The 25,606-nt window shown below is 32.7% G+C and overlaps 3 protein-coding genes and 2 long non-coding RNA genes across 6 annotated transcripts; 4 read left to right on the top strand and 1 right to left on the bottom strand.

The window, feature by feature from the left end:
* Positions 1 to 2,231: 2,231 nt before the first annotated feature.
* On the top strand, positions 2,232 to 3,493 carry LOC127793047 (MYB-like transcription factor 4). Its single transcript, XM_052323813.1, has 3 exons — positions 2,232 to 2,501; positions 2,631 to 2,760; positions 3,004 to 3,493. Exons 1-3 carry the CDS (start codon positions 2,336 to 2,338, stop codon positions 3,272 to 3,274), a joined length of 567 nt encoding a protein of 188 aa, XP_052179773.1. The 5' UTR covers positions 2,232 to 2,335; the 3' UTR covers positions 3,275 to 3,493.
* Positions 3,494 to 4,880: 1,387 nt separating this feature from the next.
* Positions 4,881 to 5,797, top strand: LOC127793179 (uncharacterized). The gene has a single exon (XM_052323971.1). The coding sequence runs from the start codon at positions 5,456 to 5,458 to the stop codon at positions 5,774 to 5,776; it is 321 nt and encodes a 106-aa protein (XP_052179931.1). The 5' UTR covers positions 4,881 to 5,455; the 3' UTR covers positions 5,777 to 5,797.
* Positions 5,798 to 7,722: 1,925 nt separating this feature from the next.
* On the bottom strand, positions 7,723 to 13,605 carry LOC127793199 (uncharacterized). Of its 2 annotated transcripts, none has more exons than XM_052323997.1 (2): positions 13,219 to 13,605; positions 7,723 to 8,113 (listed from the first exon to the last, which is right to left on the bottom strand). In XM_052323997.1, the coding sequence occupies exons 1-2, from the start codon at positions 13,488 to 13,490 to the stop codon at positions 7,921 to 7,923; spliced, it is 465 nt and encodes a 154-aa protein (XP_052179957.1). In that variant the 5' UTR covers positions 13,491 to 13,605; the 3' UTR covers positions 7,723 to 7,920. The 2 variants fall into 2 exon arrangements, with proteins under 2 accessions (XP_052179957.1, XP_052179958.1); XM_052323998.1 differs by having other exon boundaries at positions 7,723 to 8,097.
* A 3,176-nt stretch (positions 13,606 to 16,781) lies between these two features.
* Positions 16,782 to 17,610, top strand: LOC127793046 (uncharacterized). Its single transcript, XR_008021258.1, has 3 exons — positions 16,782 to 17,059; positions 17,306 to 17,386; positions 17,476 to 17,610. It is a non-coding gene; the product is annotated as an uncharacterized LOC127793046 (long non-coding RNA).
* Positions 17,611 to 21,736: 4,126 nt separating this feature from the next.
* Positions 21,737 to 24,382, top strand: LOC127793092 (uncharacterized). The gene is made up of 3 exons (XR_008021262.1): positions 21,737 to 21,841; positions 21,940 to 23,024; positions 23,124 to 24,382. It is a non-coding gene; the product is annotated as an uncharacterized LOC127793092 (long non-coding RNA).
* The last annotated feature ends 1,224 nt before the right edge of the window (positions 24,383 to 25,606 follow it).

Here is a 25,606-nt window from a genome sequence, read left to right as displayed (position 1 = left end):
ATGTCCCACCCCTTTCTCTCTCTCAATTTTTTTTTATCAAACAAATGTTATCTTGTCTAACACGAGTAACGTAACAAAATCGAAAAGTATTTGATCGGTTGAAGACAATCCATGGAGCTACCACAAATGGGGTCGATAATACCGGTCCACCCACTTCGCCTGTTCCTACTCTTTCTCTCTTAATTTCTTTCTTTTGTGCTACAATAGGAATGAGCAATTGACTAGTTAGCATTGGTACCACGTAGTTTGGGGTCTTATTGCAAGGAAACATGGCTGTGGTGACCTGTGAGATGATGCCATGTGTCCAGTCAAGACCTGGAGGTACGGTGGATTCACAGACACTGCAAACGGAGAAATTAACGAATAGAAGATATGAATCTAACGGTCAAGTCTGACCCTTGAAAGCATGTGATTGCACCAAATATTCATTTATTGGCTTATCCGATTGACATAGTTACCAGTTTGGTGCGTGTATATATATGTAGATTATATTGACAGGTACGATGTATAGTTGACAGTACCGTGTTAATATGTTGGAGGAGAGATTATTTAAGGCTATGATGATCAAATGCAAATGCTAATTTCTGTTTTATATTATGGGCTCCCATCTTCTTCTTTTTTTTTGTTTTTCTTATGATATTGTCAATTGGGCTTGAAAGATATTGTTGTGATTTGGTAATTAAAATTCAAAAGATCACAGGTTTAACTCCCGCAAAATATAATTTCTATTTCTTAGAGTATTATTTGACGATCGGTTTAGCATTTGGTTCTTTAGAGGCGAGCAAAAAGAATAAAGCAATAAGTATGTTTTATCTTTTGGAGAGATTAGTGCTTTATATAGCTCAATTTAGAATGGTCAATATCTAATTTCTTTTAAAATATTCTTCATGACATGATCTTTGAATAATTAATTTATGATTTTTGAATTATTTTGAAGACCATGACCAACGACACTTTCTTAATAAAGGACACGTGTCATTAGCATAGAAGACAAGACCTTTGAGATTAAAAACTATTATACATCATGATTAATTTTAAAAGAAATAGATAAATAATCTTTCGACCATTTTTATATCTATATATATTATCTTTCCCGAATAAGAACCCTTTTCATCTCTCATTCTATCCCCTCTCACTCTTGTATATATGCATGCATGTATAATATTTTAGTGTATGTAAAAATGAGGTATTTATTATTAGATATATTAATTGTTACATGTTATATTTAAGGAAGAGAAAATAATATTATAGTAATTACATAATCTAAAATTAATAGACTATATATATAACAATTAATTTTGATATAATCTAAAATTTGAATATTTAAATTAATTTTTTTGATGGGTATATCATAATTATTAATTAATTACATCAAAAGTAATTTTGCATAAATATAATAGCATATGTGTATATATATATATTATATGAATATGCTTATGTTTTATATAAACACACACACACACACAGATATATATATATATATGATATATCCACCTATTCTTGTATCACATAGATAACTATATATATATATGTATGTATTTAACATCTATTTAAGAAATCATCTCAAGATTACCAAATCTGGAAAAAAGAATCAAATTAGTTTACTTGGTTTAGCAATACATACCATCTCCTGGGAGATTGTTTCTCAAAAAATTATACCTTATTATACCTTCTTCTATCAACAAAACATGCCCTCATAGTACTAATCGAATTCATATATATATATATATATATTTTCCTGACATATAAGAACCATTATTGCTTTGGCCAAGCCTCTGTAACCATGCATGCATGCATGCGTGCATAGGTTAATTATTTGTTTGCTATTGACAGAATTTGCACTCTTTATTTTTCAGATGTATGCTCACAAAAAATTTAGATAGGAGTTTGACTCGGATAAGGTTTAAACTCACTAATAAACTTTGATTTGTCGAAACTGCAATTATATACGTACAAACAATGTATATATTCATTTCGAAAATCAATCATCCTAAAAACTAAATCCAAACTGATTACAATATGAATTCAAAGTACTCAAAAGGTGAAAAAAATCTTTGCAAAGTGTGTAATAATTAATAGTTCAGTTTGAAGAGTAGTATATATATATATGTCGTCTCCCAGTAGCAAGTCTCTATCCATCATCAGCCAACCCATAGATTTCCAAGAGAAACCACCAGTCCAAGTCAAACCTCTTGTTGAATGAATACACCACACCGTTGTGCTATTTAGTTCTTCCCTCACCTAAGCTCTTCTCTCTAGCCCTAGCAAGACTCTTTCTCTCTCCCTCTCGCAGAAAATTTGCTGTGTTTGTGCGCACACACACACACATACATATATGTGTATATGTAACATAAATTACTCTTGTACGGAGATGAGAAAACCTTGTTGTGACAAGCAAGATGTTAACAAAGGAGCATGGTCCAGGCAAGAAGACCAGAAGCTCATCGATTACATCGAAAAGCATGGCGAGGGTAACTGGCGATTGCTTCCCAAGGCTGCAGGTCAGACGCTTAATGATTATTTTTATCACCAACTTTTGATGATCAGTTGCAGTTTATGAAATAAACAAGGTTCGTGTTGAATCTTTGGTGACACATTTTTTCTTGCTTGGTTCTGATTAATTCGATTAGGGTTGGTTCGATGTGGCAAGAGTTGTCGGTTGAGATGGATAAATTACTTGAGGCCAGACCTAAAAAGAGGCAACTTTGGTGAAGATGAAGAAGACCTAATCGTCAAGCTCCATGCTCTCTTAGGAAACCGGTAAAGACTACTGTGTGCTTAATTCCTCTCTCTCAAAATATTTAGAATTCCAAATGGAACAGCCATTAATCCTTTGCCATGCCACTGATTTTCAACTGGCAATAGAAATCCAGTGATGCCTTAAAGGATATATCTTTATATATAAACAAGAAAACCTTAAAATTATAAGAAATCAGTTAGTTCTATATATATGCATATTGATTAACATATTGTAAATAACTATACGTGATGTGCTTACATTAGGTGGTCACTGATAGCTGGAAGACTGCCTGGTCGAACTGATAATGAGGTGAAAAACTACTGGAATTCTCATCTCAGGAAGAAGTTAATGAGCAAAGGCATCGACCCAGATAAGCATCGCCTAAGGCAGTCGACTGTTGTTCATCTTCAACCTGTCGTCTCGCACGAAAGAGGGGATAAGTTCTCTGATGCTGCAACTTCTGCTCATGACAACCATAAACCAATATCTGAGTTGCCTGATGTGAACCTTAATCTCAGTTTGTCCATTAATTGACACCATCTAATTGTATCATTACAAAGAAGAAAATATCAGGCCAATTATGACGAAGACTGGATGTTTTATTAGTCTTTATCGTAATTTTATTGCTGATATCAACTCACTATAAATGTAAAAAAAAAAATTCTAGCTCCTGCTTCCTCATCTTGTAACAGAAGTGTTTGTGAAAATTAATGCGTTTTGAACCAATGAAACCTTCATATTACGATTAATATTGTTTCGGGGTGTTCATTTTCTTATGGTCTTATGCTATGTTTTCTAATCAGAAATGGGGAAGATGATTAATATTTTCTTGGGTGTTTACCAAGAATTGGAAGAAATGATCAGTCAGGGCTTCTTCAAGCAGATAATTAATATTCTTAATTAGTATTTGAAGTGAGGTTTCTATTTATTTGCACGAATAAAATCAAGCCATATGGCATATCTAGGGAAGAAATGAAAATTAAACAGAATTCTCTGAAAGTGTTTAAGATCTAATTAATTGAAAAATTAACCTAAAGTTCTGCAACCTCAAGTTTTCTTAATTAATAATCAGTGAGAATTGCAATGAGCTCTTATTAATCAACTAATTAACTGGAAGTGAATTTGCAAAGCTAAAGCAAATGGATGAGTGCATCTTTAAGAGCTCAGAATTAATGTGATCATATCTATCGATCCTACTTTGGTATCGTCAATGGAAAACCTAATCTAATTAATAATTATGGCTAGAAGTAGTGATTAATCAAACCATTGCTGTTTTTAAATAATTACTATGTCTTGCAAAAGGAAAATGACTAGATATTATGGGAAGAAAACTTGGGATTGGTCATAAACTACATGCAAGTTTAATGCAACAGAAACCCTATCTGCAACCAAACAGTCAAAATTTTCTTTTTGGGTTTCAATCTGATCTTTCATTTACTTGGTCTTTGGGATAAGATATCTTCCCCTACAGTTCTCTGTTGCTTAGTAGTTGCATACTTGCATGTGATTCAAGCTTCCAACTACCACCAACCCCTCTGGATAAAATTCACAGAGAGAGAGAGAGAGAGAGATCTAGGTTTATCTACCATTCAACCGGAGACTTCTTACAAAGTTTAGGTGAACTTTCGTTTTAATTATGATGCCCTGGAATCTTGCTGGTTCCATCATGAATTTTTGCACTGAATCTTGCAGAGAAACATGGAAATTAGAACCATGATCTGATCAGGATCACGTAAGACTTTGGGGCCTCGATGGAAACATTAATCTAGAGAAGGAGATCCATGGATAACTTATACTGTTGTTCAAGCTGAATTTAGGTAAAAAAAATTCCATTATGAGAGGTTGATTACATGCTGTTTTAAGACATACATATGCATGCATGCCTGACAATTAATAACATTCTTTTTCTTTTTGCTGGTTGATTTGCCTATTAATGCTCAAAATTAATCTAATTAATTCCTTCATTAGTTTTGCTGATTTTCTGGAAACCCAGTTTAGGGTCTCTAATTCTTATGGTTGATTATAGCCCAACTAATTGTCCTATATTTTTCGAATTAATCATCTTTCCTTTTCTTTGATGTTGTGTGAAGTGATAAATTAAAGAGAGTACTCTACTCTTTACGGCCTGAAAGGGCTTTAATTAAATATTAAGAATTAAGAGTTCTTCCACTCTGCAACTTTGCTCGATTTATATATCTATTATATTATATCTATTTTCATCCATATGGTTCATCTTATTTAATGAAATGATTAATTAAGAGCAATTGTTGTATTTTGCTTGTTTGTAAATATAGATGTTGTACCACAAAGGCGTAAAGTGAATTTGTAACTATAGTTTGATTAAAACTTGTGGTTGTGGCCATAAGATTCATTTAAATTCATAATTCCACTATCATTATCAGGAACAGAATATCAGGTCTCAAGAAACAGTTGTTTAAAACAATGGCAGAAACCTTGCTCATATTTATGTGGATCACATCCAATAATTGAAGTCTTACAGCTAGCTGTCTATTATTGATGAGGGAATATAATTAGTCTTAATCCCAGGACACTATCCATTCATGTGCAATTTAATAATCATTATCTTGACATGTTAAATCAAGGAAGATCCAAAAATGGCAGAATACCCGGTATTTAAGCAGTGGATTTAACAAGAAAGGGGGCGTGGTTTCGCCATGGGAAACATCTTAGCAGGGAAAGAAGAATGCCAAGGTGATGAAGATGGACGGGCAGACAATCAAGCTAAGTGTTCCAGTGAAGGCATTTGAGGTTGTTAATCACTACCCAGATCATGGTTTGGCCAGGGAACCTCTACTTTCTTCTGCAACTGAAACTGCCCAAGATGATCGCACAGAAGAAAGGCTGGAGAGGCGCTTATGTTGCTCCGGCCGGCAGCCGATTTCCGGCCGACTGAGGACTAGGAGGCAGCCCCAGGATGAGCCAAGAGGTGGTGCTGTGAGACTGACAGTGGGTCTGCCAAGAGGGGAGGTGGAGACATTGATGGAAGAAAGCAAAGATAATAGAGAAGTTGGATAGAAGATAGCTAGGCTTTGGCTTGATTCCAATCTCTATTCTACATAAAATTCGAAAATATTTTTATGATTTTGAGTAGTTACCTAAAAAATATTTATTCCTCTCTAGTAATTGACAAAAAAATTTATATATATAAAAGCAGGTTAATCTTGAAAAATTTCTTTTTTTCCCCAAAACTTGCATTAATAATTTGCAATTAATACTTATTGCATTAATAATTTACAATTTGTAATTTACATTAATAATTTAAATCTTTCAATTACTTTGAAATAATAAGTGGTAATAAAATTTTCTCCCAAAATTTGTATTAATAATTTGCATTTAGTACTTATTGCATTAATAATTTATATTTTGTAATTTATATTAATAATTTAAATCTTTCAATTGTTTTGAAATAATATGTACTAATTATTGTAAAATTAATAATGAATTTTAAATACACGAATTTTTCAGTGCTAATTATGAAATTTTCAATACATTCTTATGTGAATATTAAATATTTAATTAATTAATAAATAAATCAATCAAAAATAAATACTATTTATGAGAAATATGAATAGACATTTAAAGTATTAACTAAGTTACAGAAAACTATTCATTAAATAAAATCTTATCTTTCTATAATATAATAATATATAATATATATTATATTAAAATATAATAGTTTGCAAATTTTTGTTCCCTCCAAAAATCTGCCAAACTATTTTTTGTCTCTAAAATTTGTATTAAATTTACATGGATTTTATGAGATATATTAATAGACAACTTAAACTATTAATTAAGTTATAGAAAATCGTTCATTTATTTAAAATATTATCTTTATATCTTTATTCTATATATATTTATATAATATTAAAATATGATAGTCAAACAAAGTATTTTGCCAAGTGTCAATCAATCAATGGTGAATTTTTTTCCTCAAAAACTTGCATTAAATCAAAGATAATGATAAATTAATTATTAATTACTTTAATAATTATATTATAGTCTTGAAAATATGATATTTTAACAAATTCATAAAAAATTATTTAAGGTTGTCAAATACTAAGATTTTTCAATGCTAATTAATATTTAAAGTATCACATTTTTAAGATTATGGAAGAAATCAAAATTCATCTTTTTAAAATTTTATTATTATTGAAAAAACATATTTTTAATCATATTTAAGAGCTTTAATTTATATTTATAATTATAATATAATAAATAAAAAATAACGAATGTAAAAAATTTTATAAGTATTTTATCAAATGATCTACTTAATATATTAATTATTCTTTAACACATTAAATGACAATACATTGAATTAAAAGTATTTTTCATTAATATATTGAATAGCGAATAATTAATTAAACTTAAATTTTAATAAATAATTAAAAATTAAAAAAATATAATTATTAATTTTGTTAAAATTATTTAAAATAATAAATTTATTTATTTATTTTTAAATTAAACTCTTTGGTGTATCACGGATTCACATTAGTTATTTTAATAATAATAGTAACTGTCTTTATTATTTGGGTTCAAATGTCTCGAGATAAGCATGTACAAATCTTTATGACTTATTTCAAGATTACTAATTAACACACTTTTACTTTCAAGTGTGATGTTAGCTTGGGTTAATAAGATGGGCCTAGGATTTTATATGAGAAAACAAATCCATGTTCTTGGATTTAAATTTAAAAATCATATGCAAAACAATACCAAACAGTGCTTGAAACAACAAAAAAAAGAAAAGAAAAGAAAGAAACAACAAAGACAGCAAAAACAGGCTCCACTAGACTAGCTAACGATGTTTACCCTTTAGGGTTTTTATCGATATATTCTTATTTACAAAAAAAAAAAAAAAACTTTTCAAAATTAATCACAACATCGAAATTAACAGTCAAGAGGGTTAGCCCAACCTTGAAAGAGGGTGGAAGAAGATTCTATATAAAAGAAGGGTAATAATCTGAACAAATGCAATTAACATTATAAAATAAATTGAAAATACAAATCACGTATGCTTGAGCTAATGAGTCACCTACAAATAAATTTGATAAGAATTTCATATTTTCCTACCCACATAAAGTATAGATACAAATATTCCATTCATGGCCACTGAAGAATTAGACACCAACTCTGGGATCTGAGTGTAAGTAGCAGCTGCTTTATATCCACCAGGAACATAATGAAGGAAGTGGCAGTTTAACCCGAATGGACAGGACAGCTCTACTGAAAAACTTTGGGTTTGACTTTGGATTGCTCCCTATTCCAGTTGGAAAGGGCTCTATTTCTTGCTTGGGGTTCGTCAAGCCACCATTAGTGTTGAAGCCAGCTTCATGCCCCTGCAAGTATCCATAGCTGCTAAATATAGATTGTCGATATCCAACAACGTATCAAGGCATATGTCAACAACCAAAGAATTAAAGAGCATAAAAAGGTAAAGAAACGAACAAAATTCCCCTAGAAACTAGATTGAAATCAAAGCCTATAGAAGAAATCCAAAGATGGAGGCAAAATCAACCATAGAGAGAGAGAGAGAGAGCCTTATTTACTTGACCTATAAATAAGCCCATGGTTTAGCCAAAAAGAAGAAAGAAAGAATCCCATCATTTCATAAGATCCATTTCAAGAACAATTTATTTCCCTTCTAGACACAAAAATTGTAGGCTTGCAATATTGGCAACTTTGATATATTTCTATATTCCATGTTCCTTATTTCTCATTTTGTTCCCAATAAAAAAAATCACCTTAAAAGAAATATAAAGAATAAAAAGAGTAAAGTAATAAAACAACCACTTTTGGATTCTGTTGTAAATGGAAGTATGATAAAGAGTATAACTGGAATGGAATTACAAACGGAAATTTGGTACATCACATGCCTCAAAAATTTTGCAACAGAATATGTTGGTGTAAATCACACTATCTAAAAGTACTCCTACGAATTTCTTACGTATAGAATTCAATACAAATTTAAAAATTGTTTTAAGTCATTAAAAGTAAAACTTGTTCCACGTTGTTGTCAATTAAAAATTGCCCAAAAGGAACTATAAGCTAAAGAAAGAAAAATTGGTCAACAAGAAGCAACTTGTTTTCCTATCCACAAATTAATACAAATTAGATCGGACAATAATTCCAATTTATCTTACAAGTACTCTGCTTTAGTAGGTCAAGGGCCATAACACAACTAAAGGCTAAAATTAAGTGTTAAATTCAGTAACAAATAGCATGAAAGTAAAATAAAAGCTAATAAAACAATTAACCCATTTCCAATAAAAGGAGAAAGGTTGCAAGTCAACAAATCCATGCTGAAAGAGTGAAATTATAATTTTCGATATATATAGAGAAAGGAGAAGCAAAGTATAAATATTAAATAGCGATAAGCCTAGCAAGAGAAAGATAGCCTATACAAGAGAGAAATGGAATGCAATTAATAGTTGAACTCTAAAAAACCTGAAACGAGATGCACCTATTTCAAATTTGATCTGATTGTCATCTTAAAAATGATCATCTGAGGACATGTTCTGCATTTACTAGTAAACATTATTCCTTAGTTCACAGCTAAACAAATTGTTGTTATTTTACATGAACTCTTGTTTGATTACAAGGCCAGCTGCATCCTGCCTATAATTTGAAGTTTTCAGTCCAAGTAGATTTTTTTTTAGTAGGAGATCAATGCATTAAGTTAATTCTCCGAAAGATGTCCATGATCCCAGATCCATTGTATCACCTCAATCTAATATTCTCACACATACATCTAAGATGTGGCCAATCTCTGTTCAGTTCTTAAGGCCTTCAAAATGGTATGTAACAACTAAAAAGTACATAAATATAAAAGTTCAGAAAAATTGTGCTAAATAATTTTTATATACTTGTTTCTGTTACCAAAAACGTATCCTGTCCAGAAAATATCTTCAAAATATTCTTTTAGAATATATACAAGTATATAAAGAATCCAAGATAAGAACATAAAGCCCCATCACTGAAAAGCTGTTTCAGATTTAATGAGCAAGAGAATGCTGAAATTTGCTGCAGAACACAGAAATCTCATATAAACAATTTCAGAAACCCAATCCGAATCACAATAAACTGAGCAGAACCCATGAAAAATCAAGCAGCGAAAGAACACCTATGCAAAAGTCAGAACAAATATTTCTCAGTTGATTTAGCAATTTTAACTGAAATACAAAAATCTGCATGGGTCTTCCCATGACATTAGCCTTTTTAAATCAGTTTCTGAATCAATTTTTTGAAATGATGGACAATACCCACAAAAAAAAAAGTAACCGATCCCCATTTCTATAATAGAATGCAGAAAAACAAAAGAAAGAAAAGAAATCATTTCATCTGAAAATCAAACCCACAACCCTCACCAAAGTTGAGTTTCCAAAGGATATAAAATGGCTTTGCTTTCTTCCCTGTCCTAACGTATGAATACAGTCAGTATTATAAAAAGTGAATAAAAGGAAAAAAGAAAACATACGATGTAAACCTTAACCCCAATCTGCTCGAGTAAATGAAGAACACACAGAATACCTACAACAGAGCAATAACAATACTATACAAACAAAATCCAAATAAAGGTTGCTATTGTAGACCTAGAGGTCAGTGCAAACAAAGAATAGATGAAGATCAACTGGTTTACCCATTGATGAAGATGTGCACCACCTGATTGAGAGACCCAAGTGATTGGTCGAACTGATCCTGTAAACTCACTCAAATCGCAAAACACTACAGATTTTGGGAAAGGCGATGTGAGTCGATGGGTTGTTGCCCATAGATGAAGTGCTTCGTTTCAGATGGAATTCTTCGCTGCAATTGCTTCGATCCACCCCCTTGGTGGAAAACCGTAATACGCCCTAGGTATCTAACATATTCATGCCTAAAGATTTTCCACAAAGTGGTGACGAAAAATATAACTTGTACAAATCTTTCCATTTTCCAAGTCGATCCGATCCATTCGTTCGTAGAGATATTTACTCGATCATAGGCATTTCTGGGGGAATTTTTCTTGTAGCCCAGCTTCTTCCTCTTTTAATAGTTATACATTCCTTATATAATGCATTTAATCTCTTTGATAGGTATAATAACAGTATTTTTAGGAGCAACTTTAGCTTTTGCTCAAAAAGACATTAAGAGAGGATTTTGGGATAGGGAAAATTTGTTTGAAAAATGGTTGAGACTTGAGAGTGACATGAGATTTGAGATTTGGACATATCCTTACATGGGCTATTAAGATGGGTGAATTTGACGTCCATTATAAACCACAATCAGCTTTAAAAACTAAGACCTTGTTCTCTTTATTATTTTTAGGTCATTTTTGGTTTTTAGTTTTTCAAAACACTCAAAACGCGTTTATTTACTCATTTTCAAAAATGCATTTTCCAAAACACAAATATATATATATATACACACACACAAAACTCAAAACACTGAAATCACATTTTGATTGTTTCTAGCCAAAACACTCTTTGAATCCAAAACGCAGATAACGCTCTCCATCCTCCCGAAGACTGGAATCCAAGTTCGACTCTTCCTTCTCCCTTCTTTCTTTTCTTATTCCTCTCTTCTCTTTTCTCTTCTTTTCAAGGCTCAGCCATTGACTGCACTTGCCACCACTATCACCGCCGTCAATCGCCCCTGTCATTTGACCACCGAACGGCCGAGCATCACAACCGACAACACAGATCCGCCAAACTGCCGCCGTCAACCGCCCCCCGTCACTTCCCTTGCATCACGACCGACAACCCAGATCCACCGCCTCAGACCATTGTCGTCCACCTCCAGCCACCACCATCGTTAGAATCGTGGCCTCGCCTCGCCTTCACAAGTCATTTCTTCCTTCTACGATTTCTTCCTCCTGCAACTCCTCCTCTTCAAGGTTTCAGATTTGGGGTTTGGTTTCAATTTTGGAATTAGGGTTTAATTTGATGGTTTATAAGCTTGATGTAATATGGCTTGTGAAATAGTAATGAAGGGGAATCAGAATATGTATGTAAATTTTTTTGTTTTGCTTGGTTTGAATACTAAACTGAATATGTAATATGGCTTTTCTCCATTGATTTTCCTTTCCAATGACATTTCCAGTATTCTATAATTTCAATGGTTTATAAGCACTTTGCAATTTCAATGCATTATATACATACGGTTGGATTATTAGTTATCTCTTGTATTACAGTTTAAAGCCTTTGAATCAAATTCATTAAATAAAATGTCATAAAATAATTTTTCTCAAAATTTCAAAATAAACGCATTTTCCAATTTTCTATTTTAAGAAACAATTTTTCAAAATGATAAATAGAACGTATTTTCTGCAATCTCAAAACAGACACTTAAAACACAAAACTGAAAATAAATTCAAGACTAAAAATTGAAACACGAAGAGAACATCACCTAAAGTTTTCACTGATTTTGTGGCTGAATAGGCAACATTTGATAAAGATGAGCACAAACTGATTGAAGTTTAAGGAAGGATTGTTCACAATACTTGTTGCACGTAGATGGAGCATGGACAAATACAATGTTACCACATGCATGGAATGCAGCCAACATGAGGAGGGATTATCAGCGAAACCTTGTGTCTAAAAAACTTTGCTAATGCATACATGCTTTTTATTTATTTACTTATGTTTGATGAAACTTTGTGTTAAACAATTCCCAACATCAGTTCATGTAGATTAGTTGCTATTAAAGTGAGAAAATTCTTAACAGTAAGAAACATTATTCTTTAGCAAAAGCAAGCCAATTTTATGCTAAAACAACATTATACAAAAACAATATGTAAAACTTAAGAGAATGAATGGATTGACTCCTACCATTATGAGGTCGACCAGAAGAAGAAACAGCAATGCCATGCATAGAAGTTCGAAGATTAGATGAATTTGGCTTATACATACTTGACCAATGAAGATGATTGTGAATGTGCTCTAATTGGTAGTTGAGTAGATAACTCTACACCAAATTTACTAAGGAAATTCTTAAGCACCGGATCGATTACAACATAAGAGGCTAATCATAGAACCGATGATGATACCTGGGATGTTGAAACTGGAGTACCCGCAAAAATTTAGTTATGCATGTTGAAAAATAGGCGATTATTCATTGACAAACATCGAGAACTAATTGTATTAAGCAACATATATTTGTTATTTTTGTCAGAAAAAGCCTCAACAATTTTGACAGAAAATAAGTATGCTGAACAGTAATGTTTGTGGCACGCTTAACTTGTGAGCTACTATATTGTTCTCAAACCCTAATCTGGAAAACCATGCTATCCAGTACAGGACAGTGGCAAAGTAAATTATGGCCTTTGACGGGCAGGAATGGATCGTTCAATCAAATTCATAGTTTTCTCTAGCTTTTCCCCGGCCACTAGTCAGGTTTGATAAACACTTGAACAGAGAAAAACACCGAGAAAAAGAAAGAAAATATAATCCAATCTGATGGGAGAAAAAGGAAACCTATACCTCTGGTTGGGGAGGAAAAGATCAGTGGAAGGGGACAGTCCAGACAGACTGAAACAGGAAGAAGTCCGCCATAGCCATCCCATAGCATTTAAAACCACTACCTCCGGACCTCCACCACCGCTGCTTCCAGATGTCAGGATTTCCACAAGCTTTCTTGAACCGTTCCGGCAACCGTTCATGTGCCGCTGAAAGTACTTCCGACCGCCCACCAGGCCCCACTTCTCGCCGTCGGATCCATGGAAGCTCTTCCTCTTTGGTACCAACTCGGACATTAACAATCATTCTGACACTAAACCCTCTACTCCCATTCCCTGAAGAACAATGAAGAGGAGAATAGAATTACAACGCCAACGACGCCGCCGCCGCCGCCGTCGTCTTCTCCGCCCAAAACTCTCCCCTCTGTCTTCGTTTGGTTTTAACCTAATGTATATATACACGAAAAGGGTAAAGTTTTACTTAATTGCGTTACCCTCCCTCATGTTTGGTCTATTTGGACTGGGCCTCTTAAAATTAAAATTTCCAGTATTGGTTAAAATAATATTATTTTTTCAAAATAATTTAACTCGGTGACAAAAGAAAAACGCTCCAGCAAAGTGCGGTTTTCTTTTTGGTTTTAAAGCTCTCATTGAATGAGTGTTTCTTAGCCAAATAAAGAATTTTTTTTTATGAAATTGTGACTTTAATTTTATTTAACTAAATTTTAGTATCCTAACTATACCCTCAAATGTCAAAAAAATATAAAAATAATATTTTTAGGTCATTTTTATAATTTTTAAAACATCTCAATGTTATTTTACAAACAAATTTAAAATTACATTTTTATTTTATAACCACTTTAAAAATGAAAGTAATTCTGTCTTTGCTGTAAAAACAACCAATTAGAGACAAAAATAACTTGGGTTGATATTTGCTTTAATGAATAATATAATTTATGTTTATATTTGATTAAATAATTTTATATTTATAAAAAACTTCTATATATTTTTTATACATGTTTCTATTTCTTATATTTAAAAAAAATATCATTTCTTCATTTCCATTTTTGTACAACTTAAACATAATACTAAATCTGAATATTTTTTTTATTATTAATTATATTTTTTATTAAAATAAACTATTTAAATCAAATACCCAATTTCCTTTTTTTTTTTTTAACTGACAACAATTACTCTATTGAAATTTGATGAAATAATTACTATAAGAGTTATATTGCAAAAAAACTATGTATAATAGTTTTATTGAGAGTTATATATTTTAAATTCTTAACAAATTACAAAAAAATAACCTTTAATTAATTTTATTTAAAAATAAATTACCAAAAATATTATATTTTTACTACATTTTAATTTTAAAACAAACTTCTAATTTTCTTAGTAATTTACCCAACTTAATTTTTATAGTTAGATTTGATCATTAATTCCATTTGTCTTTTATGTTAAAAAATTAGTTGATTAAGACCCTTCATAATAACACTTCATACAATAAGAAGTATAATTAGTTAGGTACAAACTTTAACTTTTAATCGCTAATAATAAAATTTTAACTTAATATCCACGAGGAACATAATGTGGGAAAGTGACAATTATCCCCCAAATAGACAATTAATAGTGCACGGCTTGGCTTTTCTACCTATACAAATGGAAAATGATTTATGCATTTTCTTACCCTATTTCACGACTAGTTCTCATTCGAATAAAAAGTAAAAGTAATGTGTTTTATAGTAATTTTGAAAACATATGAGATTAATCAAAGATAAAAAAAAAGAAGGAACAAATAATGCAATTAAGAAAAGTTTACCATTTTGTCTATATATAGGTGCAATCGGGAAGTAATATGTCTTGTTTTTCTATGTTATACGGTTATATCAAATAAAAGAGTTTACGATTCTCTTATAAAATGTTAAGATTTTATATTCTTTTTAAGATTATAAGCAATTTATTTGCATTGATTGGCCAAAGAAGATTAACTATAAGGAAAATAAGGTGTTTTAAATTTATTTATTTTTATAAAGTTTTGTGAATTGCTTTTAAATCTTCTACTATAACTTCATACCAAAGAGGTTTCCTGTTTACACATTCATTTGTAAATGATGTCTTTAGAACTCCATATTTCAAATTTATTAACGTAGTTAATTATCATTTATCTATTTTTAATAAAAATTATTTTTGACAATTCCTAGTTCAAAAGGTTTTTTAATTATTTATTTAACAATAAGATGTGAACAATATTAAGTTGTTTTCCGATAACCCTTATCACTCAATTTAATAATTGTGCCAATTATTAACAATTAATATAAATTATAGACAAATGAACAAAATTACAAGTATAAGAAGAAATATAATAAAAGTTAATTTGATATTTTTTATAAAATATTTTGAAATACTTATATTTAAAAATATTTTTTTTACTACATAACAACATTAATTTATTTTTTTAAAGCTAAAATTTGTTAATCAAGACGCGAGTTGAAAAAAGTGAGATATAAAATGTATTTCATATAAAAATATTTTTTATTATATTTATTAAATTTATTTAATAATATGACTTCATATTTGAATTTTGTCAAATAAATTTATCTCTTTCTCATTCAAATAAATTTATCTTGAACATGATAGATAAAAAAATGATTTATATGTCTCTTAATTTATTTCTAAAAATTTAACAAATAATTTGATAAAAATTTTAAAATATTTTATAAACATGTCTTCATCATTTTATATTTTGATTCAAAAAAATATTATAATTTTTTTTAATATAATTTTATTTAATTTATTTTAATAAATGCTGTATAATAACAAAAATATTTAAGGGTAGGGGAGGGAGGGATAGTTTGAAATGATATTGAAAAAGTAAGATACTTACAATAATTTTAAAAATATAGGGGTGCTATCAGAAAAGACCCAAAAAAAAGAAAAAAAGAAAAAAAAAGAAGCATAATTAAGAGAAGTTTACACTTTTGCCTATATATATAGCTGCTGTCAGCTCATAATATATAATGTATTCTCTCTATGGGTTTAGGGTTTATGAATTCTCAGAAGATGAAGTTAGGGTTTGGAATTCCTTTCAAGTGAGAAAGTAATTACCTTGATATCGATTGGCAGAATAAGAGCATCTTCAATAGAGAGTAGCATCTGGGGTGTCATTTTTATAATCGTCAAAATGACACTCCAGATTAAAAATTAACCACTCCAATGGACGTGGGATATGAGATTGTAAAATGACAACAACTCTCTTGGGGTGCCATTTTTACAATATCTGGAAAGAAAAAAAGAAAGAGATACAAACTCTAACCGTTATTTTTAATTGGTCTATTTCAACTTTTATTATAAAATATTGATTATTTAAATTTAAAATATTAATGATATTTCTATTTTGACACTTACCATGGGAACAAATTTATTTTTTAAAAGTACTATAATACTATTTAAGGTTATAAATAAGTAATTTAGCAGTTCAAAATAACACTCCCCGATATGCTCTAAGGAGGAGAAGAAGGTGTTGTAATTTTATTTATTTCTTTCAATTCTTGTTGTAATTGTTTTGGGACGGAATTTTCTTTAATTGTATTTTTCAATTGCGTGTTCTTCAGCAAACGAAGGTCGCCAACGATTGAATTTAGGGTTTCAGAATGATTGAAGGTCGCCAACGATCGGCCACTTGCTTCTGAAGAGGTCAATCCAATTCGTCGGTTGTCTAGGCTAACCAAAGAGGAAGAGCTGGCATGGATACGGCGACGAAGAGGGGGATCTGGTGGCCGGGCAGAAGTACTTTGAGCGCCACATGCACAGTGGCCGGAACGGTTCAAGAAAGCCTGTGGAAATTGAGAGAGAAATATTAGCGGGTATCTTGGTTATCCACATGTTTGTTCTGACTTTTGCATTGGTCTTCTTTCGCTGCTTGATTTTCCGTTGGTTCTGCATGGTTGATAGGGTCGGGGTTAATTACGACGTCCCGTTCTACATGAATCCTTTTTCTTGAAATTCCTTCTCTTGTTGAACAGGCATTCACCTTAAAAGATTTTGTTTCGATACTTAATCTTCCGTCTTGTTGACCTTTTCTCTTGCCCCTAAAATTTCTTTTGGTGTAGGGGACTTTTCTATCAGCACAGCTGGAGGAAAGCTCACCCCGCCTTTGTGCGTTCACTGTACAGCCTGGACAAGATAAAGAGGTTGTTTAGTTTAGTGGCTGTTTTCCATTACTGGTTATGTCATAGAAATTGGTGATCTTATATGAGATGCTACATTTTTTATTTTGTAGGGCACTGTAAAGATGGTTAAGTTACTCAAAACAGAGTGGTCGAGCCACCTGTGTTCTCTCTGCTAGTGATCCAGGTTCTTTTGTTGATTTGTGACCAGATAGTTCCTTCGGCGCTGTTACCTTAAGATACGAGGCATGATTTGATCCTAACTCCCATATTGTCTGTAAAGTGAGAATAACACAATATCTGGTTATAAAGAACGAAAAAGATCACAAAGATTCTATGTTTTTTTATCAAAGTGAGAGAAATGAATGAAATCAAATGTGTCAAGTGTTCAGATTAATATTAGTTTTTTTAAAAAAAATTCTGAATTTTTTAATGAGTTGCTTGGAATGCTTTCTTGTTGACAAAATTTTCTTTCTTAAGGGAAATTTTTAATGACATAAAACAATTTTTAAATTTATATTAAATTTTGTACATAAGAAATTTGTAGGAGTACTTTTAGATTGTGTGATTTATATCAAATTAGCAATGCATTATGTTGCGCAGTTGTTGCAGCATGTGGTGTAGAACCTTTTTCGTTGGTACTGGAACATGATTTTCATTCCAGTTGGACTTGTTAACTTATTTGGCAGAATCCAAGAGTGGTCATTTTGTTATTTTAATCCTTCTGTTCTTTTATATTTCATTTTCAAATGATTTGTTTTATGTGGGGCAAATTGCGTAATAAGGAACATGGAATATAGGAATATATCAAAGCTGCCACTATTGTAACATTAGAAATTTTGTGGTTAGAAGGGAAATAAATTGTTCTTGAAATGGATCTTAAGAAATGATAGGTTTCTTTCTTTCTTATTTTTTCCTAAACCGTAGGCTTCTTTCTAGATCAAATAAATCACAGGCTTCTCTCTCTCTTTCTCCCTGGCATTCTTTGCAAAAGCATATTAGGGTTTTTGCCTCCATCTTTGGATGTCTACGGTAGGCTTTGATTTCCATCTAGTTTCAAGGAGATTTTATTTGTTTCTTCACCATTTATACTCTTTTAACTTTTTGCTTGTTGGTTGCTATCTTGATTCGGTGTTTGGATCTCCATCAATCTGTATTTAGCTTCTATGGATACTTGCAGGAGAGGTAGGTGTGAAGCTAGCAACATTGCTAATGGTGGCTTGAGGAACTCTTATCAAGAGATGGTACCCTATCCAACTGGCAGAAGCATCAAATCCAAGCCATGCATAAAGTTTTTCAGCACTGCTTGCTATCCATTTGCGAAAACTGCCACCTCCTTTGCGATGCTCCTGGTGCATTTCAAGTTGATTGCTATTGACAGTGAAATATCATAGCTTAGCTTTTCATTTGACAGGAATGGGAAATTTGTATCTATAGTTTATGCGGGTAGGAAAATATGAAATTTGTATCAAATTTGTTTGTATGTCACTCATGTTTTGTTATAAACATCTGATATTTTTCTTTTCAATTAATTTATAATTTACTTTTATGTGTTTGTCTTTCAACAGTAAAGGAGTAGGTCTTCAATGTATATTCATTTTTCATTTTTTTCTTTAGAAGAAAAAACACAAAGTGTAAAGAATACAATCATGCAAAGCTGTAGAAAGAACAACACAAACGAAGTACTCTTTTCAAACCTCCTTACAAGGCGTCTAGACACCCTTTGCGCCAATCAATTCTGAAGTTTATTAGAATACCTTTGCATTACACAAGTGTATTAGAATTTGATTTTTGTTTGTACTATCTGTTGCAAATATTGTAGAAGTCACACTTCTATCATTCATCATTTTGATCTCCGCATGATGTATGGTGAGTATTCTCTACATTTAGATCTTATGTGCCCTTTACACACACACACTCTCTCTCTCTCTCCCCCCTATGGGTTAGCCCAAGAAGGATGGGTCTGTGAACGCACTGGCCAGTGATCATAGCCAGTTGCCTGAGAATGCCGTCGATGGGTCTGCTGCTGATGCTGATGGTGCCGCTACTGTTGTTGGTGATGGAGTGTTGGTTGCTGAGGGTGAGGGAATGATGCCAGTGTAGCTGTGGGACTGGTTGTCAGGATCTGGTGTGATTAAGAAGGCCCTGAAAGCTTACTGGAAACCTTTGGCTTTTCCCAGGAAGGTATATTCTGTTGGGATTTTGCCATAATAATGATTTAATGGACAACTGCTATGAACTTGTGTTGAAGTTGAATGTTTTATTGGCTTTTATTTTACATTTATGCTGTTGGTTATTGAAGTGACGTCTTATTTATTAGTGGTCCCCAATAAATTTACTGAACAAAGCTTTAAAATTTCTTGAAGAACTAGTTTTGAGCCATTAAGATAGCTGTGAATTCCAGGTAAGAATCTATGTGCTATTAAACTTCAGATTTGGAATCTAATGATTGAATTCCTGGGTAAAAGATCAGTTTAATTTTAGTAAGAGTAAGTATTTCATAAAAAAGTTGTGTAGTTAAGATATGCTTATAGAAATGTTCCGTAATTTTCAAATCTAAGAAGTGCCAACTGTTTTTCCTATCTTTGGTTGTTTGTGATGCTCAGCTGAAAGATCCTGCTCTTCAACTTTTGTAACACTAAGTGATGGAGCAAGTGAAACATTTGTTGATCACCTCAGTATCACAAACAACGAACACATACAATGGAATTGTTTCATGTCTGCATGTAGTTTCTAGAGTACCATTATCTCTGGCCTTGTAGCTGTGGTAAATAATGCAGAAAGGAATAATCCTGCGACCTTGATACTACTGGTGCACGCCCAATAAATAAAACAACTTTATGAACTGTGCTTCATATGCATCTTATAAAATTATAGGCATCTTTATTTATTCTGTTTTTGTTAAGCTATAGGCTTTTCTCTAGGTCAAATAAATAATAATCGTGCTAGCATGTCATGAAAGATTAAAAATAGTGAGCAAATGCACTTAGTTGCTCTTTTCCTTTTCATAACAGATGCTTAATTGTGTGTGCACGGGTATGGGAAAGCAATTATTGATGCTACATGGTAGTTGATCTATGGATTCATGTGCATGGTACCGTTTACTTGCATTTAAAAGTCTCTCTACTGTACCATTTCACATTCTCTATTTAGTCTTGCCTATCATTCTACATTTTTGCTCTCATGATTATTTTAACCCACTGCTTGCAGAATTTGTTGATGTCGTGGGCACGGTTGCTCTAACTGTTTCTATGAATGTCTGTTATGGGACCAAGCATTTTACCTTGGTTTGCGAACAATTCATTATTGCTATGTGTGCATTTGCTTGTGTTTTCTGCCCTGTCTATTATTTGGTTTGGATACGTAATAGCGAACTATTAATTTTTACAAGTTCGTTGGTTTTCTTAGGTAATGGTGGGTCCCTATGCATTAATCCAAGTGATCGTTTGATGCATGCATGAGTACATATGCGAGCTTTTCTTTGACTAATTTTTGTAGTCTCGTGTTTTTCTTGTTTCATGCAACCTTGGAAAGTGTCTCTTACTGTTTTCAACTCTCAGGATTGGCACCGACATTCCTGGTGATGTAGATCCCACTTTGGGTAAAAAACTGATAACTCATCTAGCCTTTTTGGTTGATCTGTTTCTCTTTTTTGCTGGAAAAATGTCTGTCTGTGTTAGGTGATTTATTCTTCTTCCTGGACATCTGTGCGCATGGGAATGTCTTTGAGGTGGTGTACCTCAATTTCCATTTGTGCTGGAATGGTTTGCATTCCTTTGTACTTGTTATCTTACCTCCGTTTAAAAGTTAACAGAATCCAAAAGCGGCTGTTCTTTTATTTTACCCTTTTTGTTCGCTTATATTTTGTTTTGAACTGATTTGTTTTGTGTGGAAAAAAAAATGGTAAATAACAAACATGGATATAGCGAAGTTGCCAATATTGCCACTCCACTATGTTCCTGGTGATGGAGAACTGGCGGCGAGAGGCAGGATCTGGTGGCAGGCCAGAAGTGCTGCAAGCGCCACAGGCTCAGTGGCCGGAACATTTAAAGAAAGCCTGTGGAAGTCTTTGTTTCCGTGATGTCAGTGGCAGACGTCTTCTCATTTCAGTTTGTCTTGACCGTCTCCTGCCATTGCTCTTAAAATACATCTTGTATAATAATTATAAGCTTCTCATTTTCTTATTTTTTGCCAAACTGTTCTGTTCTTTCCAGATCAAACAAATAAGATTCTTGCTATCTGTTCTGTCTGTGTCTGTCTGTCTCTCTTGGGCGGTCTTTGCAAGCCATATTAGGGTTTTTGCTGCCATCTTTTGATCTGCTGTAGGCTTTGGTTTCCTTCTAGTTTCAGTGGGCTTTTTGTTTGTTTGTTTACCTTTATACTCTTTATATCTTTCTAGGTTAATGCCGATCAAACAAGGAAAGGAGAGTTTCTGGTTCGAGGTCCAAGCAATTTTGTTCAATTGATCAGCTGAAGGAGGTGGTGTTAATTTCTTTGTTTCTTTTTAAATTTCCTTTCTTGTTCTAATTATTTTTGGACCTGTTTTTAATTCTATTCTCCTTTTGCTTGTTTTTCAGGAAAGGAAGGAGACTATTGAGGGTTTCAGTATGATTGGAAGACTCAATTGACTACTTGCTACTGAGGTGGAGGGATCACAATCTGACCAATTATCTGACCCATCGATGACCCTATGGTTATCCCACAGCCCTATTCTTGTCTAATTTTGGCAAATCTCACATCTAATGGATTTTTTTTTTCCTGTGCTGCGATATAAGTTTTAGTAGGATTTGCAGCAAGAAGTGGGACCTGGTGGCTGGCCTGAAGTACTGTTTGGCCCAGGTTCACAGTGGCTGGAACAGTTACAGAGAGCCTGCAGAAATCCATTCCCAATGGTATAGGTTTTCTTTTCTCCCATCAAATTGGATTATATTTTCTTTCTCTTTGTGGGTGTCTTTCCCTGTTGAAGTTTATCAAACCTGAACAGTGGCCAGGGAAAAGCAAAAGAAAGGGACGAGTTTGATTGAATGATTCATTCCAGCCAATCAAAGGCCATAATTTAATTTGCCATCGTCCTGTGCTGGATGGTATGGTTTCCCATAATAGGGTTTTTGATTTCTTAAAGACACGCTTCCTTTTGAACTTCTTTTTTGTTCCAAGTATTTTGGCAAATCTAAGCTTTTAATGCCAACAGGGATGCTTCACTTGTAACTTTTCATTTTGGAGTAATTTGCTAAAAAACCCATATTTTCTTTTTTTTCATGATAAATGCAATGCCCATCGAGAAGTTCACCGTGACAAGGCATAAAGAGCGATATGCTTAGCCTATTTAATGTAGAAGCCTCTTGCACTTGTAAGAAAGCCTCTCTATATGCACATAGAGGCATACTACATTGAATACTTGAAAGCAGAACCCAATTATTAATTCCAATCTATGGTTCCAATTATGGATCGTCCCGTAGGTGATTATGTTCCTGGTTTGATTCTTAATGTCAAATTATTAATTTCTTGGATTCATCAAATGCGTATGGACTTATAGGTTTGGCATCACTTTTTAGATATGGTATAATTTGATGGTGGAGTTGATCAAATGTTACCATGCTTCTGCGGACTGTGAATTTCAAGGTCAGAGCAATTTCATTCCATCAATCGGCTGAAGAAGAAGGTGGTGTTAATTTCTTTCTTTCTTTGTTTCCTTTCTTGTTCTAATTGTTTTTGGACCTGTTTTTAATTCTATTCTCCTTTTGCTTGTTCTTCCGGAAAGGCAGGAGGCAATTGAGGGTTTCAGTATGATTGGAAGACTCAATTGACTGCTTGCTTCTGAGGCGGAGGGATCACAATCTGACCAATTCTTTCTTTGTTTCCTTTCTTGTTCTTATTGACTTTTTTCTGTTTTGTTTTGTTCTGTTCAACTCTTAAATGCATTTCTATTCTCTCTTGTACAGGCTATATTTCCCTTGCATAGGCTTATCACTTTTTGTACTTTGTCTCTTTTCTCTATGTATATTGAAAATTATAATTTCTGCCATGTTTTTTTATTTTTTTGCAGCTGGCTCTTAAGTATAGAACAACTTTAGTTTTATCTTTGGTGTTGTTCAGTTTTAAGCCTGCAAAATTGTTGAAATGAGTTAATTGTAATATAGAACAACTCCTTTCTGCTTTCTCTATATGTTGCTTACTCTTATGTGTTTTTTTTTTTTAAAATCATTGTAGGCTATTCTTCAACATATATAATGTAGATGTAGAAGATGTGCTTTCCGGAATATCACTTTTAAGTTTAGAATGGGTCAAATTTGAGTTTGATTCCTCTGGTTTTAGTTTCTTTTTCTTTTTTTTTTTCAGTTCCAATTTTTGATTGCATTCCATTTCTGTCTTGTATAGGCTTATCGCTATTTATAGTTTGCATCCCCTTTCTCTATGTATTTTGAAAATCAGAACTTCACTTTTTTTGGCGTGGATTTGTTGACTCGTTCACGTTTTTCATTTTGGCAACTGACGCTAAATATGGAAGGACTTCAATTTTATTGTTGAAATGAATTAATTGTTTATTAGCTCTGATTTCTACTTTCGCGCTATTTGTTACTAGCAGTTAGTTGTAGTCTTAGTTGGGCTATGGCACTTGACCTACTAATACACAGTACTTGTTGTATGTTGCTTCATGTTGCGTATTGTTTTATATGGGCAATTTTTAATTGCTAATGACTGGAAACAAGTTTTACTTTTTTACTGACATAACTCAGTTTTTAAGTAGGTGTTAAATTTTATACATAAGAAATCTGTAGGAGTAGTTTTTGATGGACCAACGTATTGTGTTGCAGAATTGCTGTGGCATGTGGTGGACCATATTTCCGTTTGAGCTAGAACAATTTCCAATCCAGTTATTTCCATTTGTAACAGAATCCAGAAGCGGCTGATTTATTATTTTAGTCTTCTTCTTTTAGAGTTTGTTTATCAAATATTTTGTTTTAAATGGGAACAAAATGAGAAACAAGGAATGTGGAATGTTGATGCGGTCACCAATCAAGATCCAGTTCAAAGCCGACCTGACCACGTCGGAACAATATTTTAATACTTTTTAAGTTTTAGAATTCTACTTGGTTTAGGATTATATTTTATGTTATTTTAATACTTCTTAAGTTTTATAATTCTACTTTATTTAGGATTTTACTTCATGTTTGTACTTGATTTAGAATTCTATTTCATGTTTGATTAAAGTTTTATTTTTATTAGGATTTCAGTTAATTTTTATTTATGATTTATTTCTATTAGGATTCTAGTTAGATTTTGTTTTCCAAATATTAGATGGATTTGGATTAGCCAAATACTATAAATATGTCTAAGATCTAGAGTTTATAATCAAGTTTTTCTTAATCAAATTTTAGCAACCTATTTGGGTTTTCTTAGCAAAACAGTTTTGTTTTTGCGTCTTCTTGAAAGCCAAGTTTCGACTATTGAAGTTTGTTCTTTTAAGAGTTTGTTTTGGTGTGTTTTTTTTCACACTCGTGCTACACGTTGCGTCAGGTGGTATCTGAGCGGTTCATCAACCAATCAGATGGCCAATCTTGAAGGTAACGGTAGCAACCAGCCTCGTGACGGTGATTAGGGGTTATCTGTAATTTGGAGAGCAATCGAAGAACAACGAGAAATAACTTGTACTATCCAGCAGCGATTGGAGCAACATAGCAACCAATTGGGCACCTTACTACGAGTTGATGATGACAAGAACTTGAATAATGGGGTGAATTAAGCCGAAGCGGGAAGGCCACCCATTAATCACGTCCTTATTAATCCTAGAAGATCAATGATTGAAGATAGCGATGAAGAGGATGATTTTGGTCGAACAATAGCTAACCCTGGTGGTAGAAGGGTTAGGAGGAATGCGCATCAGCACAACCATTGGGGCAACGATGAGTATAAACTAAAAGTTGATATTCCTACCTTTAGTGGAGATCTTGATATTGAGGGGTTCCTAGATTGGATCACTGAGGTTGACCGTTTTTTCGAATACATGGAGATCCCAGATGAATGACAAGTAAAGTTAGTGGCTTACAGGTTGAAAGGCGGTGCATCTGTTTGGTGGGAGCGATTAAGAGAAACGAGATTGAGAGAAGGCCGACAGCCAGTTCAGACATGGAGACGAATGAAGCAGCTGTTAAGAGGTAGGTTTTTGCCCCCTGACTATGAACAATATATGTTTGAAGCTTATCAAAGATGTGCACAGGGAATGAAGAGTGTGAATGAATATAC

This window comes from Diospyros lotus, unplaced genomic scaffold, assembly GCF_014633365.1.
Source record: "Diospyros lotus cultivar Yz01 unplaced genomic scaffold, ASM1463336v1 superscaf1, whole genome shotgun sequence".
Taxonomy (NCBI): Eukaryota; Viridiplantae; Streptophyta; class Magnoliopsida; order Ericales; family Ebenaceae; genus Diospyros; species Diospyros lotus.
Note: the sequence above shows the minus strand (reverse complement) of the source record. Positions and strands in the feature narration are given on the sequence as shown.